We start from the raw sequence: 15,515 nt of genomic DNA on the forward strand, positions 1-15,515 counted from the left end.
AGTTGTTTCTTATTTGTGCCCAGATTTCCGATGACCACAGGGTGGAAATACTTGAAGTTAATTAAAATTTCACATGAGGGGTACTAATTTTGCTTTCAGCTTTAAATATTTACTAAACCTTTATAATAATACTGGATAAATGATAAATCATTGACCTCAAATCTTGAAAAAGGCACTGAATAAACATTAATAATGTTCAAATGTCTTTATGTTGATGGATTATTCATCACTGAATTATTCAGACATTGCTCTTCTGATTCTAATTTATTTATATTTTTGTCGTCTTTGGGCATATTGCATGTGGTGTGAGCCTAGATTCTCAGGTGTAGTCTTATCAGACTACCTTTGATTTGGACGCAATGTACTGCATCAATGCTGCATAAAACCTAATAAATCTCAAAGACTCCAAACTTTTGAACAAGGCGTTTCTAACTCCGATCATCCATCAAATTCATCCTCGTGTTCTTTGTTGGTCTTCCAGGTGATCCGAAGAGTTGGCAGAACAAATCTCTTCCCGGAGATCCCAACTACCTGGTTGGAGCCAACTGTGTGTCTGTGCTTATTGACCATTTCTGAGGAGGTCGACGACAGCAGGTCCTGTTACTGAATGTGGAACCAGATAAAAGGAGAGAGGACCTTCCCCCTTATGAACACACACACACATGCACACACAACATGAAGACACTACGCTCCACCATAAATGAAGGGTCTCCTGGCTTTGTTTACGGTAACCTCTGAGACTGCAGGGAGAGTTACATCCTATGAAGTGCTGTTTTAATCTCCTCATCGTTCCTTCTCTTCTTTTTTAAGTGCTTTTAAAGGCTTTCGAGGATAACAAAAACAGACATTAACCACTGATGGACTGCATGCTCCGTGCCACTGACCAACTAATACTCACACTGCAAGCCAACTGTAATATTTTCCACACGTTGTTTTTTTTTTTTATTTTATTTTATTTTTTATTATTAGGTTCTTCCATTCAGTCTAGACTACTTTAACGAACGTATAGACTATTATATTAATGTGCAAATGTATTTTCACTCCATATAGTATGCACACTATTCTCATGTATAGCGCAACTTTTCTAGAATATGGATTTCTAGTTTTTAGGCTTTCAGGCGAGCGGTTGAAGTGCACAGCTGACACGTTTTCCTGACTTTTACCATGTCAAGGTGCAGGATCAGTGCTAGATGAGAGCATAGTGGATGTGATGAATAATAACAGTATGAATTTTTCTAGCCAAGGAAGTGTCAACTAAGGCTCTTTTTTTTTTTACTAGCTCCTTTGTAGACACCGCTAGCCTCCTCACAGACCTGTGAACTTGAGCACTGGAACATTCCTGCTGTGTCGAGATCTATGCACGTGCTTTGACTCAGGTGTGAAGAACCGCTGCTCTCTCCTTTTCTTCTCTCTCTCTCTCTCTGTCTCTTTCTCTCACTCCCTCGATCTCTCACTCCATCTGAAGCAGTGATGCCTTATCTGAAACGACTCACTTTTTTTCAACGAGAATTTAAAAAACAAAAAACCTTTTTGGTTTCTTTTTGCTAAGTTGTTCTAATGATAAATTATGAAGAAACTGAAGTTGTCTTTCTGCCATTATATGTCAACCCGCTGTATAAATAAACCTGGGTGTTGCACACGAAAAACAGCGTAAAGGTTAAGAACAGGTTTTCTCTTTTATTTTTTTTTATCTGCTATGCACATGTCCTTTAAAGAGAAACAGAAGGAGGATATCGATTTGGCTGTACATAAAGCTAGCATATTGCCTTCATTATTGGTTTGTAAATGACTTTTTTGTACGTCTTTATTATTTTGTATAAACTTAAGGGGGGAACGTTTATAAAAGAGGATGAATGAAGTGAAAACGGTCGTCTTTGTATTCTGGTTCTACCCTTGAGCCTCAGAACGTGTACTTAGCAGTAATAATATCACCTTTTCTACAGACACACACTAAATATTTACGCGTTTTTAACGATAACCGTCTTTTTATTCATTATTTACAAGAGAAAGTGCTCGATGTAAACTACTCTCAAAACCTGGTTCTTTTAAAACGGTGTGCTCTCGAAATGTGTTCCACGCATTTATTTGTGATACCGGATGCTATATTGTGTGTCCTGAAATGTATTTTTGTACTAATAGACGATTTATTATGGCACACCGGAAGACTTGTTTTCTTTTCTTTAGACTATATAACACAGCTTTGACTGGTCATTAGCTCTTCACGAGTGGCAGTTTGTTCCCTTTTCAACACAATTTCCAGTATGCCACTGTATTAAATAATAAACCATTTTTAAAATACACCGTGTCGTTGTCTTATTAGAGATTGGTTAAGCAAAGTCCCGTTGTAAACCTACAGGAGCGAGCAAGGTGACTTTGAAAATGTGTCTTACTGCGACAGAACGCTGCAGTGTGTTGTGTTGGGACACTTGAAGGCCTGCAGAGGGCGGAATTGCTTTATTTTATAACCTCGTTTATTGTGTTTGACGATTTTTAAGGACTTTAATGCCTAGTTAAAAGATTAAATCTTCTCCTTGAGTTCCCAATGAAATTGGAATTCGTGTTTAAGAAATAAATGTGTTATTCTTCATTTAAAAGTCAACATAAATCAATATGTTCTTTAAGACTGTAATGTTTTCAAAAGCTCCAACACTGAAAAAAAATATTCAAAGATGATTCCTTGGATTTACTAAATTTTTTACGTTAAGTGGTTGTAAACTATTTATTTGGGCTGAATTTAAACAAACAAATTAAGTTGAATATTGCTCATTTTGTTTGTTTAAATTCAACACAAATAAATTGTTTGCAACAGTTTTGCATGCAACAATTTTTTTTTAGTAAAACCATTAAGTCTTTTAATGTTATTAGGATACTATTGGGTCATAGATAAAATGAAATAAGGGTACGAGAATGATAATCTAAGAATGAATGCATATTAGTTTAATATGCCAGTAAATCTATCATTCCTATTTTTATAATCCTGTAAGATGATTTATGTGGTCTATTAATACTGGACTAAATCATATCTTACATAGGCCTATACCAAAAATGGAAATGTTAGTGTCTGTATATTATGGCATGTTTAACATTCTACTATTTGGAAAAGTTTTACGCTACATGGATTTTTAAATTTTACAATAAACTGTGTGTGCCATATAGGTGGAGAATGTGGATTGTTGCAACAAGACTTATTCAAACTCTGAATCCAAACTCTGTCCTGGAGGGTTGGTGTCCTGCTGAGTTTAGCTCCAACTTGCTTCAACACACATGCCTTTCTAGCATATCTAATAACAGCTTGATTAGCTAGTTTAGATGTGTTTGATTAGGGTTGGAGCTAAACTTTCCAGGACACTGGCCCTCCAGGACCCAGTTTGGCCACCCCTGAGCTAGCATAGGCCTAGGTCTCAAGCTCGATTTCTAAAGGACCACAGCTCTGCACAATTTTGCTCCAACCCTAATGAAACACGACTGATCCAACTAACCAAGGCTTTCAAGACCCCGAGAGACGATTAAGCAGGTGTGAGTTGTAAGTTTTAAGTGTAAAAAAAGTATATTTTTTTAATGTTCAGAAAATTTCTCATACCGTCTAAGATGTTTTGTGAAACTTTATTAATTCGTATATTTTAAATCACTGTTTTTTAGCTTTAAATTGGTATAGTTATTAAGTGTTAAAGCTATTGCATCTCCCTAGCATAGCCAGTTTAATCAGGGTTGATAGAGTTGCTCTGTAGTTTAGTAAAGGTTCAGTCTAGATTATCAGTTAAAAAAATGAATATATTTTTGTTCAGTTTTTTTAGGCCTGATAATTCTTGTTGCTTGTTCTTTTGATAGTCTGTATTCATATGACCAGTTGGTCTGTTTTCCAAAAACAAATAAAAATAAAACCTGATGTTTTAGATTTTTTTTTATTACGTTTTAATGAATGTTGCACCGTGCTCGGGGTCAGCTGCAACGTTTGACTTTGTCTGTTCAAGTTTAAATTCTGCATTTATTATCAAATGTACACGTAATGTGGGTGGGTGTCCAATAGATGTGGGTTTATTATATTCAAATTTTTGGTTCCCGAAACAGAAGGAAATGCAAAAACTGCTGCAACTGTCCCAACTCTCTACAAAACAGATATTGGAAGATCAATCAAAATAAGTAGGCCTGTCACATAATCATTATAACCTAAATTAAACTACTATTTTCTTTCCTTCTTACACATTTTGTTTCTATCTTTCTTTCTTTCGTAGGGACCAGATATATAAATATTTTTAGCTTTTTGTATTTTTTGTGGTGTTTTTAATTCACCAATGAATAGCCTACATTTGACGTATGCACGATCACTAAATTTAAAAAGATCTGGTTTTGTGACTTTTTACACCATATTCGACCCTGTAAAAACGTTCAGATGAAATGATCACTGATTTTTTTAAAATGTAGTCTATATTGTATTTTTTTTTTTCCTTTTATTTATTTACTTGCATATATTGGACATATAACTTATAAAAACTCAACGGTAAATTTTGGTAATAATAACTACAAATGTATTTTAAAAATTGCATCAATCAACAGCCAGTCCTCCAGTATGAGTTTTCTTGAAAGTCGGGTTTATTCCGCACTCTGTAAGGATTTCTCTCGCTAGTTAAGAGAAGTGAGAAAGAGAAAACACGGAATGGAGTTCCAGAGAAATCGATATAGAGCGCACAACTCTCTATTGCTTAGTTCCATTCCGGTATGTGATACCAGACCTGCTTTCAGTATATGCGTCTCACTTATTACCTTCTTTTATCGAATATATATTATTAGATGTTAAACTACTAAGGTAAGAAACTTGTCTAAAACATGGTCAGATTCACAATGTATCAGTTCTACTTGGTGTCATATCAATGCCTTGCTAGCACTGCTTAAATGGCAAATTAACCGAACGTAAAAGCTCGGTCTTAAAGCGAGCTTAATGAAAAGTAACAAAATGAATAATAAGTAAGATTGAGCAGACTCATTAAATCCATTCACGGACTCTGGCTTTTATGGCTCCACAAACGAGTTCGTCGCCTGCGTCTATTTATCTGGATCTACATATGGCGGCACGTCAGTCCATCGCCTCCTCCAGCCGAGCACCTGCTCGCACATCTACATGACAGAAGACTATAGCGCGAGGCTGCGGCTCTACGCAAACACCGTAAACACTCGAGCGGCGATATCACCCCACACCGGAGTCGGACGTTGCCAAAGCGTCGTTGAACCTCAAGCCGCGTCACATGCAGCCGGTACTCGCGCGCGATTGATGTGAAGTTCGCTGCTTTGAACGTGAGCGTCGTTATTTAGACGTTCTCCGTTCAGAGCCGTGAGAGATTTCATTAACGGACTGTCACGGCTGCGAACGGGGGTTTGATGGATCACCTATCCCGCGCGTTCCCTCCAAGCGGACGAGCATACAGCGCGCGTTCACGCAGAGCTCACTTCTTTGTCTTATTGAAATGATTTTGGATTTGGCTTGTTGAAACACCTGCTTGAAAACCACCAGAACAGTGAGAGTAGGACATCGTGAGGAGCCCTGTTTAACGAGATGATGGTCTGCGCGTTTTGGCAACACGCTATGAATTCATCTTTACGTTGTGGATGTCGGAACGACTGAACGCAGAGGTGTCCTGCAAACCTAAACGAAGCTCGCTGATTCAACCCAAGTTTTTTTGATTTTATTTAAACTGCTAATTCGCCACCATGCCGGTCAGCGCAATGCCGAGAGGTCGGTCCCTGAGCCCGGTGTCTCTGTCCCGCAGTCTCTCCCGGCTGAGGGAGTTTCGAACCCGGACTCGCATCATGCTTTCTCTGGGAGTTTCTCAGATGGTGCTCGGGAGCCTCATTTTGGCTGTCAGTTTCGCCGCTTTGGCCCTTACTACATCTCCGAGGGTGAGACATTCGTGTCCCTTTTGGGCAGGATTCTCGGTAAGTTGCATTTAAATCGACTATATATTTTTATGTGTGAGCTTTCCCAGAAGAGGAGGACGTGGTGGCGTTTGTGACCCCCAGCAACTGCAGAGTCAGCAATCACATCGCGCGACTGATTCTTAGTTTATAATTCAATTCTCCAGCTTACCACCGGGTACCTGCGGTACAATATTCACCATATGCGAGGCTAAATGGCTTATAGATAGTTCAAAGTGCAGAGGGTCTTTATAAAAGCCCCTTCGTTGCTTGAGCTCAGGTGAACTCACCTATGAAAGGCTGTGGTTGGTAAATTGCCTCATGTAATGCAGCAGAAGCCTAATGCTTAATAGGGGATCAGGGGATCAAATTCGTCTGCATCTCACTTATGCCTGTTGATGTTCTGTGGGAAAATGTTTCAACAGGCTGGTAGTTTCTGACTAGTATTGATTAATTCTGCCATGTTCGATTTTCAGACTGGAGTATTCTTCTAATTAATCTCAATAAGAGCTCAGGCACTGGCTGGAGTACACGTTTTATGCTGCAGTGTGTATAGTAGTGCTTGGCATGCTTTAATTTAGGGTATTTTAAGTGTAAAATTTACTCTGAGAAAAGGCTTAGAATGAAATTGAAATTTGAACGATGAAAGCTAGTAAGTTTACCTAATGTAATATCATTTTACTTCATATACTTTGTCGTCTGATATACCAGGGTGTGTGCATTTGGATAAACTACTTTTTGTCATCCCAGATTTCTTGATTTCTGTATTTTTTTTACTTTGGTTATAGAAGTTTTTATGAAAACATAACACCCAATAGTGTACATTGTGTGTGTGTGTGTGTGTGTATATATATATATATATTAACAAAATTAACTCGATTTGATTTCTGTATTTCATATATTGTATTGGTTTGTTTTTAATTTGCAAGCATTGCAGTACAATTTATGCAATCTGAAACAGCAATACACTGGAAGAGCTAATGGGGTCCATGGAAATAATTGAAAAAACATGCCAATAAATTGATTGCATCATTTAATTAGTAAAATAAGATACTGTTTAAGTAATCATAATTGCATACATCATATTTTACACAGTATAAATCTCTTTATACAAGAAAACGTATGCCTTTCACATTTTATAATAGGGGTCCCTCATAGACTGAAAACTAATGATTTGAAAGACCTACAATGTCCCGATCAGGTTTTTTTGCCCTTTAGTCCAGTCATTTGATTTTCAGTATACCGATATCGAAACCCGATCACATACTTCTAGAAACAGATCCATGATCATGATGTTCTTGTTTTATTTATTGTTTTTGATGTGCCTTATCAGGTTTGTTGTGTTAAATGTAGCCTTTTCCTTTCCACCTCTTTATAATCCCAAGTTTACATAGTTTACAGTTTGCGATGGCAATGTTGTCATGATCAGCTTTATAATACCTCCAGACCGCAGACATACTCGCTCTTTCTGCTTCAAGCTGCTTCCATGTTCTATTTGCCATCATTTAACCAATAGCATCTGCAACAAAGTGATGTCATGCTACTTGCGTTACTCTTTCTTTGTAAAGTCAAGAAAGAGGTCTAACTTTGTGCCGCCGCATAACAATAGATGTGTTAAAAAATAATGAGAATATATATGTTCAAGTCCTGATCGCAAAGTAACATCTGATTCTGATCAATTCTGAAATCGCGTGATTGGGCCCTATTTCAGATCACGTGATCGTCTCTGAACATTCCTACTTACGATGAGCCGGCTTATATAGCAATATCAAATGAATTGTTGACTTTAATGAAAATTTGCTATTAACGTAATTAATGTACTTTTTTCTTAGTATAACAATAAAACCTTCTTTATTTATCTGAAAACCATTTGCGAAGACTGAGGATTAGAGTAAATTAAAAGCACGTTATTTTTTTGATGTGAACTATCCCTTTAACACTTGTATTAGGCATGGGACAATAACTGGTTTCAAGGTATACTGTGATTTAGAATATTCAAAGTTTTAAAACTGCCAACATTTTCTACTAAAGTGTTCCTAAGGTATGTGTAAGATTTTTTTTTAACGTTTTGTTTTTAGTTTTTTAGGACAACAGTATCTCCAGCAGAAAAGATCTCCAAAGATGTGGTTTTAAATTGTAAAGAAATCTGTGTTTTTGAGACAGCAGAAGTCAATGATTCATTTGAATTGTTTAACCTGACAAGTTTACTGCTCCAAAATATTTTTAAAAAATTCTACATTTTTTTCAAAAAATGTTTCCCCCCCCCCAGATATTTAAAAACAGCATATATTAGAGCAGCAGTGACAATACCGTGAAACTGTGATATTTTTATCCAAGGTTATCATACCTCAGAATAATATACTGGCCTGTGCCTAATAAGTATCTGGACCTTTGAACTGGAATAAAGCACAAATAGAGGTTTCAATTACATCATTGCATCTCTCAAGCAGCTCATGAGCACAACCCTCTTCTTCCTCGTCACTCTGCACTGTACTAGGAACATTTGTAGGACAGTATTTTCAACACCTTAAAATTTAATGCCGGTAACCGTAAATATTTATGAAAGCAGCACATACCCTTGATATCTTGCCTTAGACAGCGCATGTGAAAGCTCAACGGTGTTAATTATGATAATGAAAAAGTAATATATATTGGGCAGGGACACGTGTGGTGACAAAGATAACCAGCCTTGGGGTCAGTGGTCAAACATCCGCAGAGCTTACCGATCATTCTGATGTACGGCGTGCAGTAGATAAGGAGGATGTTGCTGCAGGAAAGCTCCGCTGTTTCTTGTATCAGGATGATTTGATATGTGTTTTGTGGATTTTCTTGTAGATGTGTGTATATATGCAGGGGGATTAGCTGGTTTTAAATATCTCTGGGTTCTGCTAGGGGCTTTTTTCTGTGTCCAGGCCTGAGGTCACAGCGCCAGCGAGCTGCTCAACATGCTGTGCTCCTCACAGGAGTGGGCAGAGCGGCTGGGCTATAATAGAGCTCTGCAGAAAGACTTGCCAATCAGAGTCTGCATTAATGGTGTGGTCTTGAGCGAGTCGGGCAAGGGGACGCACAGCGTGTGTGCTTGTCCTTTGTGTAGGGGGAAATGTAATGATTTAACTTGTTCGAAATATATCTGTGTTTGCATTTCTTTACCTAACTTAAGTTTCTAGCAACAGCGATGATATAGGAAAACTATTTTTGGTTTGTTTGCTATTTGCTGTGTCCCAATTCACCTGCTTAGTGCTTATGCTACACCTTTAAAGTATGGAATACCACTTTGGGTAAAGAATTACTTACATTTGAGTGTGTGATACGGAACGTTTTGTGGCTTAGTTATGTGCTGTCAATTATCTTGTCAAATCCTTCATATTTCATTTGTAATTAATTTCTTAACATATTGGAGTAGAAGTATCATGTTAATCTGTCATTGGCGGGTCCTTCATGCAGAGAAAACTCCTTGTGCTTTTTGCTAATTGTGCATTCAAAAGTTAATGACCAAACTCATCTTTATTAAAAGTCGCACTGTTGTTTTTACAAATCATACTTATTAGGGAGCAAAATATCTTGATATTTGTTATTTATTTATTTGACTGTTATCAATTTCACTTTAAAATAATCTGTTGATTATAGCTGATATTGTACTTATTAGATTTTTTAAATATGAATAATTATTATACAGGGGTAGGACAATGAAACTGAAATACTGGCTAATTAAGTGTTGAAGGTTTCATGGCTAAATTTGACCAGCATGGTGGCCAATCGTCATTGATTGCACATTCCACCAGTAAGAGCAGAATGAAGGTTTAATCAGCAGATTAATAGCACAGATTTGCTTAAAATATTACAATGTAGTAGCAGAGGCCAGCTAGTAAAGTGCTATGCAGGTAAACCTCACTCCTCCGACCTCTAAAGGTGCTCTAGCGACATCTCAGAGTGGGTTGGGTGGTGTAGGACCATACATAACATTATGGGTAACGTATGAAAAGAAGTTCAAAAGAAGACAAATTGGTGGTCTTGCTGGTGCATCTGTGACCAAGACGGCAAGTATTTGTGATGTACCAATAGTCAAGGTATCCAGAGTAATGTTATCATACCACCAAGGATGAACCACATATAACAGGAGTAACTATTGACACAAAAGGAAGCTGTCTAAAAGAAATGTATCCTGTTTTCATAAACTGTTCATCGGGAGCTACACATGTTTATTATACATGGCTGGACTGCTATTGCCAAACCTTTGGTCACTCATACCAATGCCAAATGTTGGTTTCAATGGTGCCAGCAGCAACTATTTTGGGGTGGATCAGTAATGGTTTGGGCTGCAATATCATGGATATTCCTAGGCCCAATCAATCTGCTAGATGGCCGTGACACTGCCAAGGACTATTGAACCATTCTGTAGGCTGCAAAAAGAGGCCCTATACTAATGAATTATTGTTGTCTAAAACCAGGCATTTCAGTGTCTTTTGTTCAACCCCTGTACATCAACATCAGCAATTTTTTTTGGTTACAATTTTTTTTTATGAATACATATATTGTAAAAGTGTATATGTTAGGATCGATTCAGTATTAAACTATGGTTACATTGTGACGCATTGTTCTTCTATTGGTCAATACCATAAAGTCTAAGGCAAAATGCTTGATGAATTAAAATTCAAAAATCAATGCAATACAAAGTGTACTGTAAATTCCGTTTTTATGACTGGACTTATCGGCCTGTTATTTCTTTTTTTGATTGTTTGGTAGATAAAGTACAAAGGTGCACTTGAGGGTCCTGCCCCAGTGACCACCTAAAGCACAGTTGTTGTACCTTTTTTAAGGGAAAGGAAAAACTGAGGAGCAGGGTGGAAAAAACAGTAAAACATGTCATGCACCCTTTTCTGGTAAGACTTAAGGTTAACTGTTAAGGTCATGTTAAAGAACCTCTATATCCTTTCTCTGCTGCTCATGTTCTTCACCTCCCTCTTTGTCTCTCATTCCTCTTTGCTGAAACATCAGACAGACACAGAAACCCTGCATCAACTTTCTGACCTCAGCAGGGAGGCCTGATCAGCAGGAGAACTGTGAATTTGCATGTAGAAGTGTATTCGTTAATCCACCTTCATGTAAGAATTGAACTCCCGCTTCTTCTCCTCCTTCAATTCAGCAAGCCATTTTGTTATTCTGTTCAAACACGGATCCTTTCATTCAAGGTCCATCACAGTCTGGAGGAGAGAATCTTCAACGCTGGTGGAAATATGGCAGAAAGGTGTTGGAACTCTGACAGCCATAAACAGACATGTCACCAGGGTACCAAAATGAGTCCTGACAGGCTTATATGAAATGACCCTTTGTCATATCACATTCCGCACAGACCTCAACAGTTTCCTGCTGAATTCTAGATACTATAACTGAAACAAAAAAGATTAAAAAATAGAAATATTGAAACAATTGTGGTAATGCAATAAAGGATGTCAACTTGCTTTTTGAAAGTTTGATTTCCAGCTACAGAAATAACTTGCCAAAACATATCAGACACTTATTGTCTTACTATGAAATTACAAAATATAGTCCTACTGTGAACAATTTATTGTGCAAAAATATAAATGTTTTTTTTCCTTCTCCTTTTTCTTTTTGACTGTCTGCTGATTTTAAGAAGTCTTTAAGAATTTGTACCGTGATGAAGTGATTTTGATTTTGTCCAGCATTTAGTCTGGTGATATTCGTTTATTGTTTGCTTGTTTTATTTCTGTACTTTAACCACTATACATTTATATTTTTATTTTATTTTTTAATTTTTATTTATCTGAAATAAACTTGTATGAATATCTGATTATAAAAAAGTAGAATGGTTTCCACAAAATAAGCACACACAAATTGAATGAATAGCCCACTTTTGAGGATTAATATTTAGTACTAAAGGTCCTGTGAAGTGCTTTGAAATATGCTTTTGAATTATTGTTATTCAATGCTTTATGTAATCTCAACCGAAACTTGATGAGAGGGTGGGACATTGTGTAGCTCCTCCCTTTTTAAAAACACAGCCAATAGTGTTTTGTTTTATCACAGCTCTGCCAGTGAGATAGGTTGAGCTCAAGTGCAGCAAATGAGAAGCGTCTTGAAGGGGGCGGGGCATGTCAGACACTATAGAGTATTTGATTGGTTGTGATGAGTGATAATGTGATGAGAAAATGTAGTGTGAGTTGACATAAATAAAACCGTTGGTCCTTTTGCACGGAAGTGACAAACTAAAAACTTTACCTGTTTATATCAGTTTTATATCTTCTAAACGTGATTTTTGTCTGTTTTGGGGCACATTAGCTTATAGATATCCTAAACACGAACAATACTGATACTAACATCTGAAAAACGTTATTTTAATTTCATGGGACCTTTAAAATGATTACTGGATAATGTGACACTGGGGACTAAAGTAATGGCTCCGAAAAAAACAAACAGCTTTAGATCAATTTGTCACCTTAGTTACCAGTTATGTACACTTGCCCGTCTTGTTATCGTTAAGATTTAAGCTTTTCATCCTGTTCTTTGTCCAGTATTGTCTTTGTTCAAGACACCCATATGGGTACTGTCATTGCCTTCCACTGTTCTAAGCTACTTTTCCACTGTGTGCTGTACAGTATGGTTTGGCACGGCTCGACTCGACTTTAGTTCAGTTTTACTCAGCTCTGTTTGAGTTTCCACTCCAGTTTAGTACTGCTTAAAGTTGTTGGGATTATCGCTATAGTTTTGCCACCTCTACTGCTGCTGTGATAATCGCTTTCACTCTCATCCAGTTCTCTCTGGATCTGCTTCATTATTACCAACAAGAGGATGCCAGGTTGTGTTTTTTTAATATTTTTTGGCTGTATAAAAATGGTTTAGTTGTGCGAACCAACAATGCCACATTGGCTGCTGTTGGCTATTTAACTATAGGTTGGTTTATATGATGCAGCTGTGAGAATACTTTCAGACCAATCGGTAATCAGTGATGTGCTTGCGTCACTTTTTGATCACTGTACGGCTCACTTGGAACCTCATCTGAGGTGTTACTAAAAAGCACCAGGAACTAGGTACAGAACACAATGGAAAAGCACCAAAATCACATTGTACTATGTAGGGCTGCACAATATTGCACAATAAAAAATCTGACATTGCAATATTTTGATTTTCTACAATATATATTGCGATATGAATACAATGTTATCAGAAGGCTTGAATAGTTACAGTATATTGGAAAGAAATCGTTCATTAAGATTGATTGGGATGATTTTGTAAGGGTGTGAATCATGTATAAAAATAATAAACAAATTGCTAGCAAAAATTACATTAGAGCAAAAAAAGTAAAATAAATAGTGCTTTATGGATTTCCATAGTCAAACGGTATTTAGGTACAGAAAGTAAATTATGATGTAATTATGAAATAACACTATATAGTATTCATTGTATTCATTCAGTAAAATGATGATTCTTCATTACAGTTACAAGTGAACTTTTGTTTTGTGCCCGATTGCTTTAAACTCCCTTAAAATGCCTTTAAAACAAATGATGCAAAGTTTCACTCGGTTATGGTTATACTTTGCAATGACCCCACAAATCTTATGTATTTTCAATTATTATTGTGCTGATCAGCTATAGTCGAATTACCATATTTGTAAACATTCAGGATCCGCACGCAACGAGGTTGCAGAAAAAATTTGGGAGCGCTAGCATTCACAGCGAGGGAATGACATCCGATGCAGTACAGAGTTTGTTGTTGTCTTAGAAATAAGTTATATTATTTACATAATGCTTTCAGCATATTATAACAGCTTGTCACCCAGTGATAAACACAGTTATTTGACAATTAACGTTAAAGTGAGCGGCGTTCGTCTGACAGGTCCATGTGTGATAGCACCCTCCCAATGTATATTGGATAAGACGAAATGGCCAAGCGTCTTGCAAGTCTTTGGATGCCAACAGTTTTGTTCTGTGTGGTCATGTGCAAGAAATAATGTTCCATGATTACCAGATTCAAAACTATGTAGTGCTAAAAACCGAGGTTCTGCCTAGCCAAAACATGGAAAAAAGACGGAGCTGTACAAGGCCTGGGTAATTATCAATAAGCAAATCAACTGCACTCTGACAGTGAGCTGCCCCTGTACAGCAGAGTATGTGAACTTACACTTTCACGTTTCATTCTAAGCATTCAATGTCCGCAGTTTAATGCACCATATTTAACTGTTTTTGCTGAAATCATTGCTGCAATCAAAAACCAGTAATGTGTATGATTCAGCATAGCCTGAACTTACCTGTTATAGCATGAGAACTGCAGAGTTGAGCATTTTTAATTAGGTCATCACTCCATTCAGCTCCCTTTTAGCCAAAGACGTCTGCGGTTGGCGTTAAAAGCAGTGTGGTGTACGGTAAAAGTAAAGCTTTCTATTTTTGGACTTTGGCATCCTACTGCACAACACGACATGCTTGCTATTGCAACCGGTCTCTTTTTGCAACTGGGAACCTGTGTGATGTAGGTTGGTAATTCCTCTATAATCCCAACTCAACATTGCATAATCTGCGTTGTGACTATTGCGCACATATGCATTGTGATATCAATGCTGAAATTATGTATTGTGCAGCCCTAGTATCATGTATTGGAAAAGCATTTTTATCGGCTTTTCCTCATTATTTCCTTGTTGTTTTTTTGAGTTTCAGTTTTGCTGAATAGAGAAGTTTTTATATTATGTTTTAAATCTGCTTTTGATTTGTCATCACACACTGAGTATCTGTTGAAAGTGTTTACACATTTATCAGACTATAGTTGGTTTCAGTGCCGAGTACTTCCAAAAAAAACCCCAAAAACTAAAACTAAATATGCATTCAGTGCAAGTGTTTTGTGTTGTTTTTCATCGTACATGTTTGGAAAGACATAGATTTACTGCACAAAAATTCATTATGTCTCAATCATCATAAACGCATGTGGACATGCTTTTTACATTCTCTTAGAGGATACTGAATAGTTGCAGTTTGTAAAATGTTTGCAACAGTATATTTCCAGCAAATCTTCCCTTACTTTCTCTGTAAACCCTGAATCCGTTACCAGCTTAGAGGAAATCCTGTTGCAGGGCTGTCCAGAGGTGCACTCTTTCCCATTATCCCCACGGAGAGGAGGCAATCTGAAGGAGCCCTGTTGGATGGTCACTCTGGGATGAAATTCATTGTGGTCTATTTGGGGAGCGAGTTAGCAACTTGGGCAAACCTGCGTGACAGTTACACACGTCCTACGGTTAGGGATGAGCACTCTCGAGGGGCTGTGGCGTGCTGTAAACTGTAAAATTGTTTGGCATGGGATTTTTTTTTTTTGTGGTAGTGTGTTTTTAATGTATCCTCAGAAAACATCTACAGTACATTGCTTTTATGTGCCCTGCACCACTGCAATCTTTTAGATTTGAGTCATTCTGTAGGCATTACAGCTGAAGGTTGAGAGGAATAATAATGTATACTGTGTGCATTGATTCAGAATTTAGTTTTGTTCCACTGCCTCCTCACGGACTCCCACAGAGCTTGTGCGTGAGATAGAAGAGCAAGTGCTCAAACAGCAAATCAGCTGTAAATGCAAATTCATAACATGTTTGTTTTTTCATTGATTTAATAAT

The 15,515-nt window shown here is 37.3% G+C and overlaps 2 protein-coding genes across 15 annotated transcripts in view; both read left to right on the forward strand.

Moving 5' to 3' along the window:
• tjp1a (tight junction protein 1a) overlaps positions 1 to 2,298 on the forward strand; it is a 186,034-nt gene extending 183,736 nt beyond the window's left edge. For all 14 annotated transcript variants that reach the window (XM_056461582.1, XM_056461575.1, XM_056461579.1 and 11 more), the window contains one exon: positions 482 to 2,298. In XM_056461582.1, the coding sequence (XP_056317557.1) occupies positions 482 to 576 (95 nt within the window). In that variant the 3' untranslated portion in view covers positions 577 to 2,298. The remainder of the gene's footprint in view (positions 1 to 481) is intronic.
• Positions 2,299 to 5,095: 2,797 nt separating this feature from the next.
• Positions 5,096 to 15,515, forward strand: part of fam189a1 (family with sequence similarity 189 member A1) — a 209,511-nt gene continuing 199,091 nt past the window's right edge. The window contains exon 1 of the mRNA XM_056461590.1: positions 5,096 to 5,928. Within this exon, the coding sequence (XP_056317565.1) occupies positions 5,704 to 5,928 (225 nt within the window). The 5' untranslated portion in view covers positions 5,096 to 5,703. The remainder of the gene's footprint in view (positions 5,929 to 15,515) is intronic.

The sequence above is a fragment of the Danio aesculapii genome, chromosome 7 (genome assembly GCF_903798145.1).
Source record: "Danio aesculapii chromosome 7, fDanAes4.1, whole genome shotgun sequence".
NCBI lineage: Eukaryota > Metazoa > Chordata > Actinopteri > Cypriniformes > Danionidae > Danio > Danio aesculapii.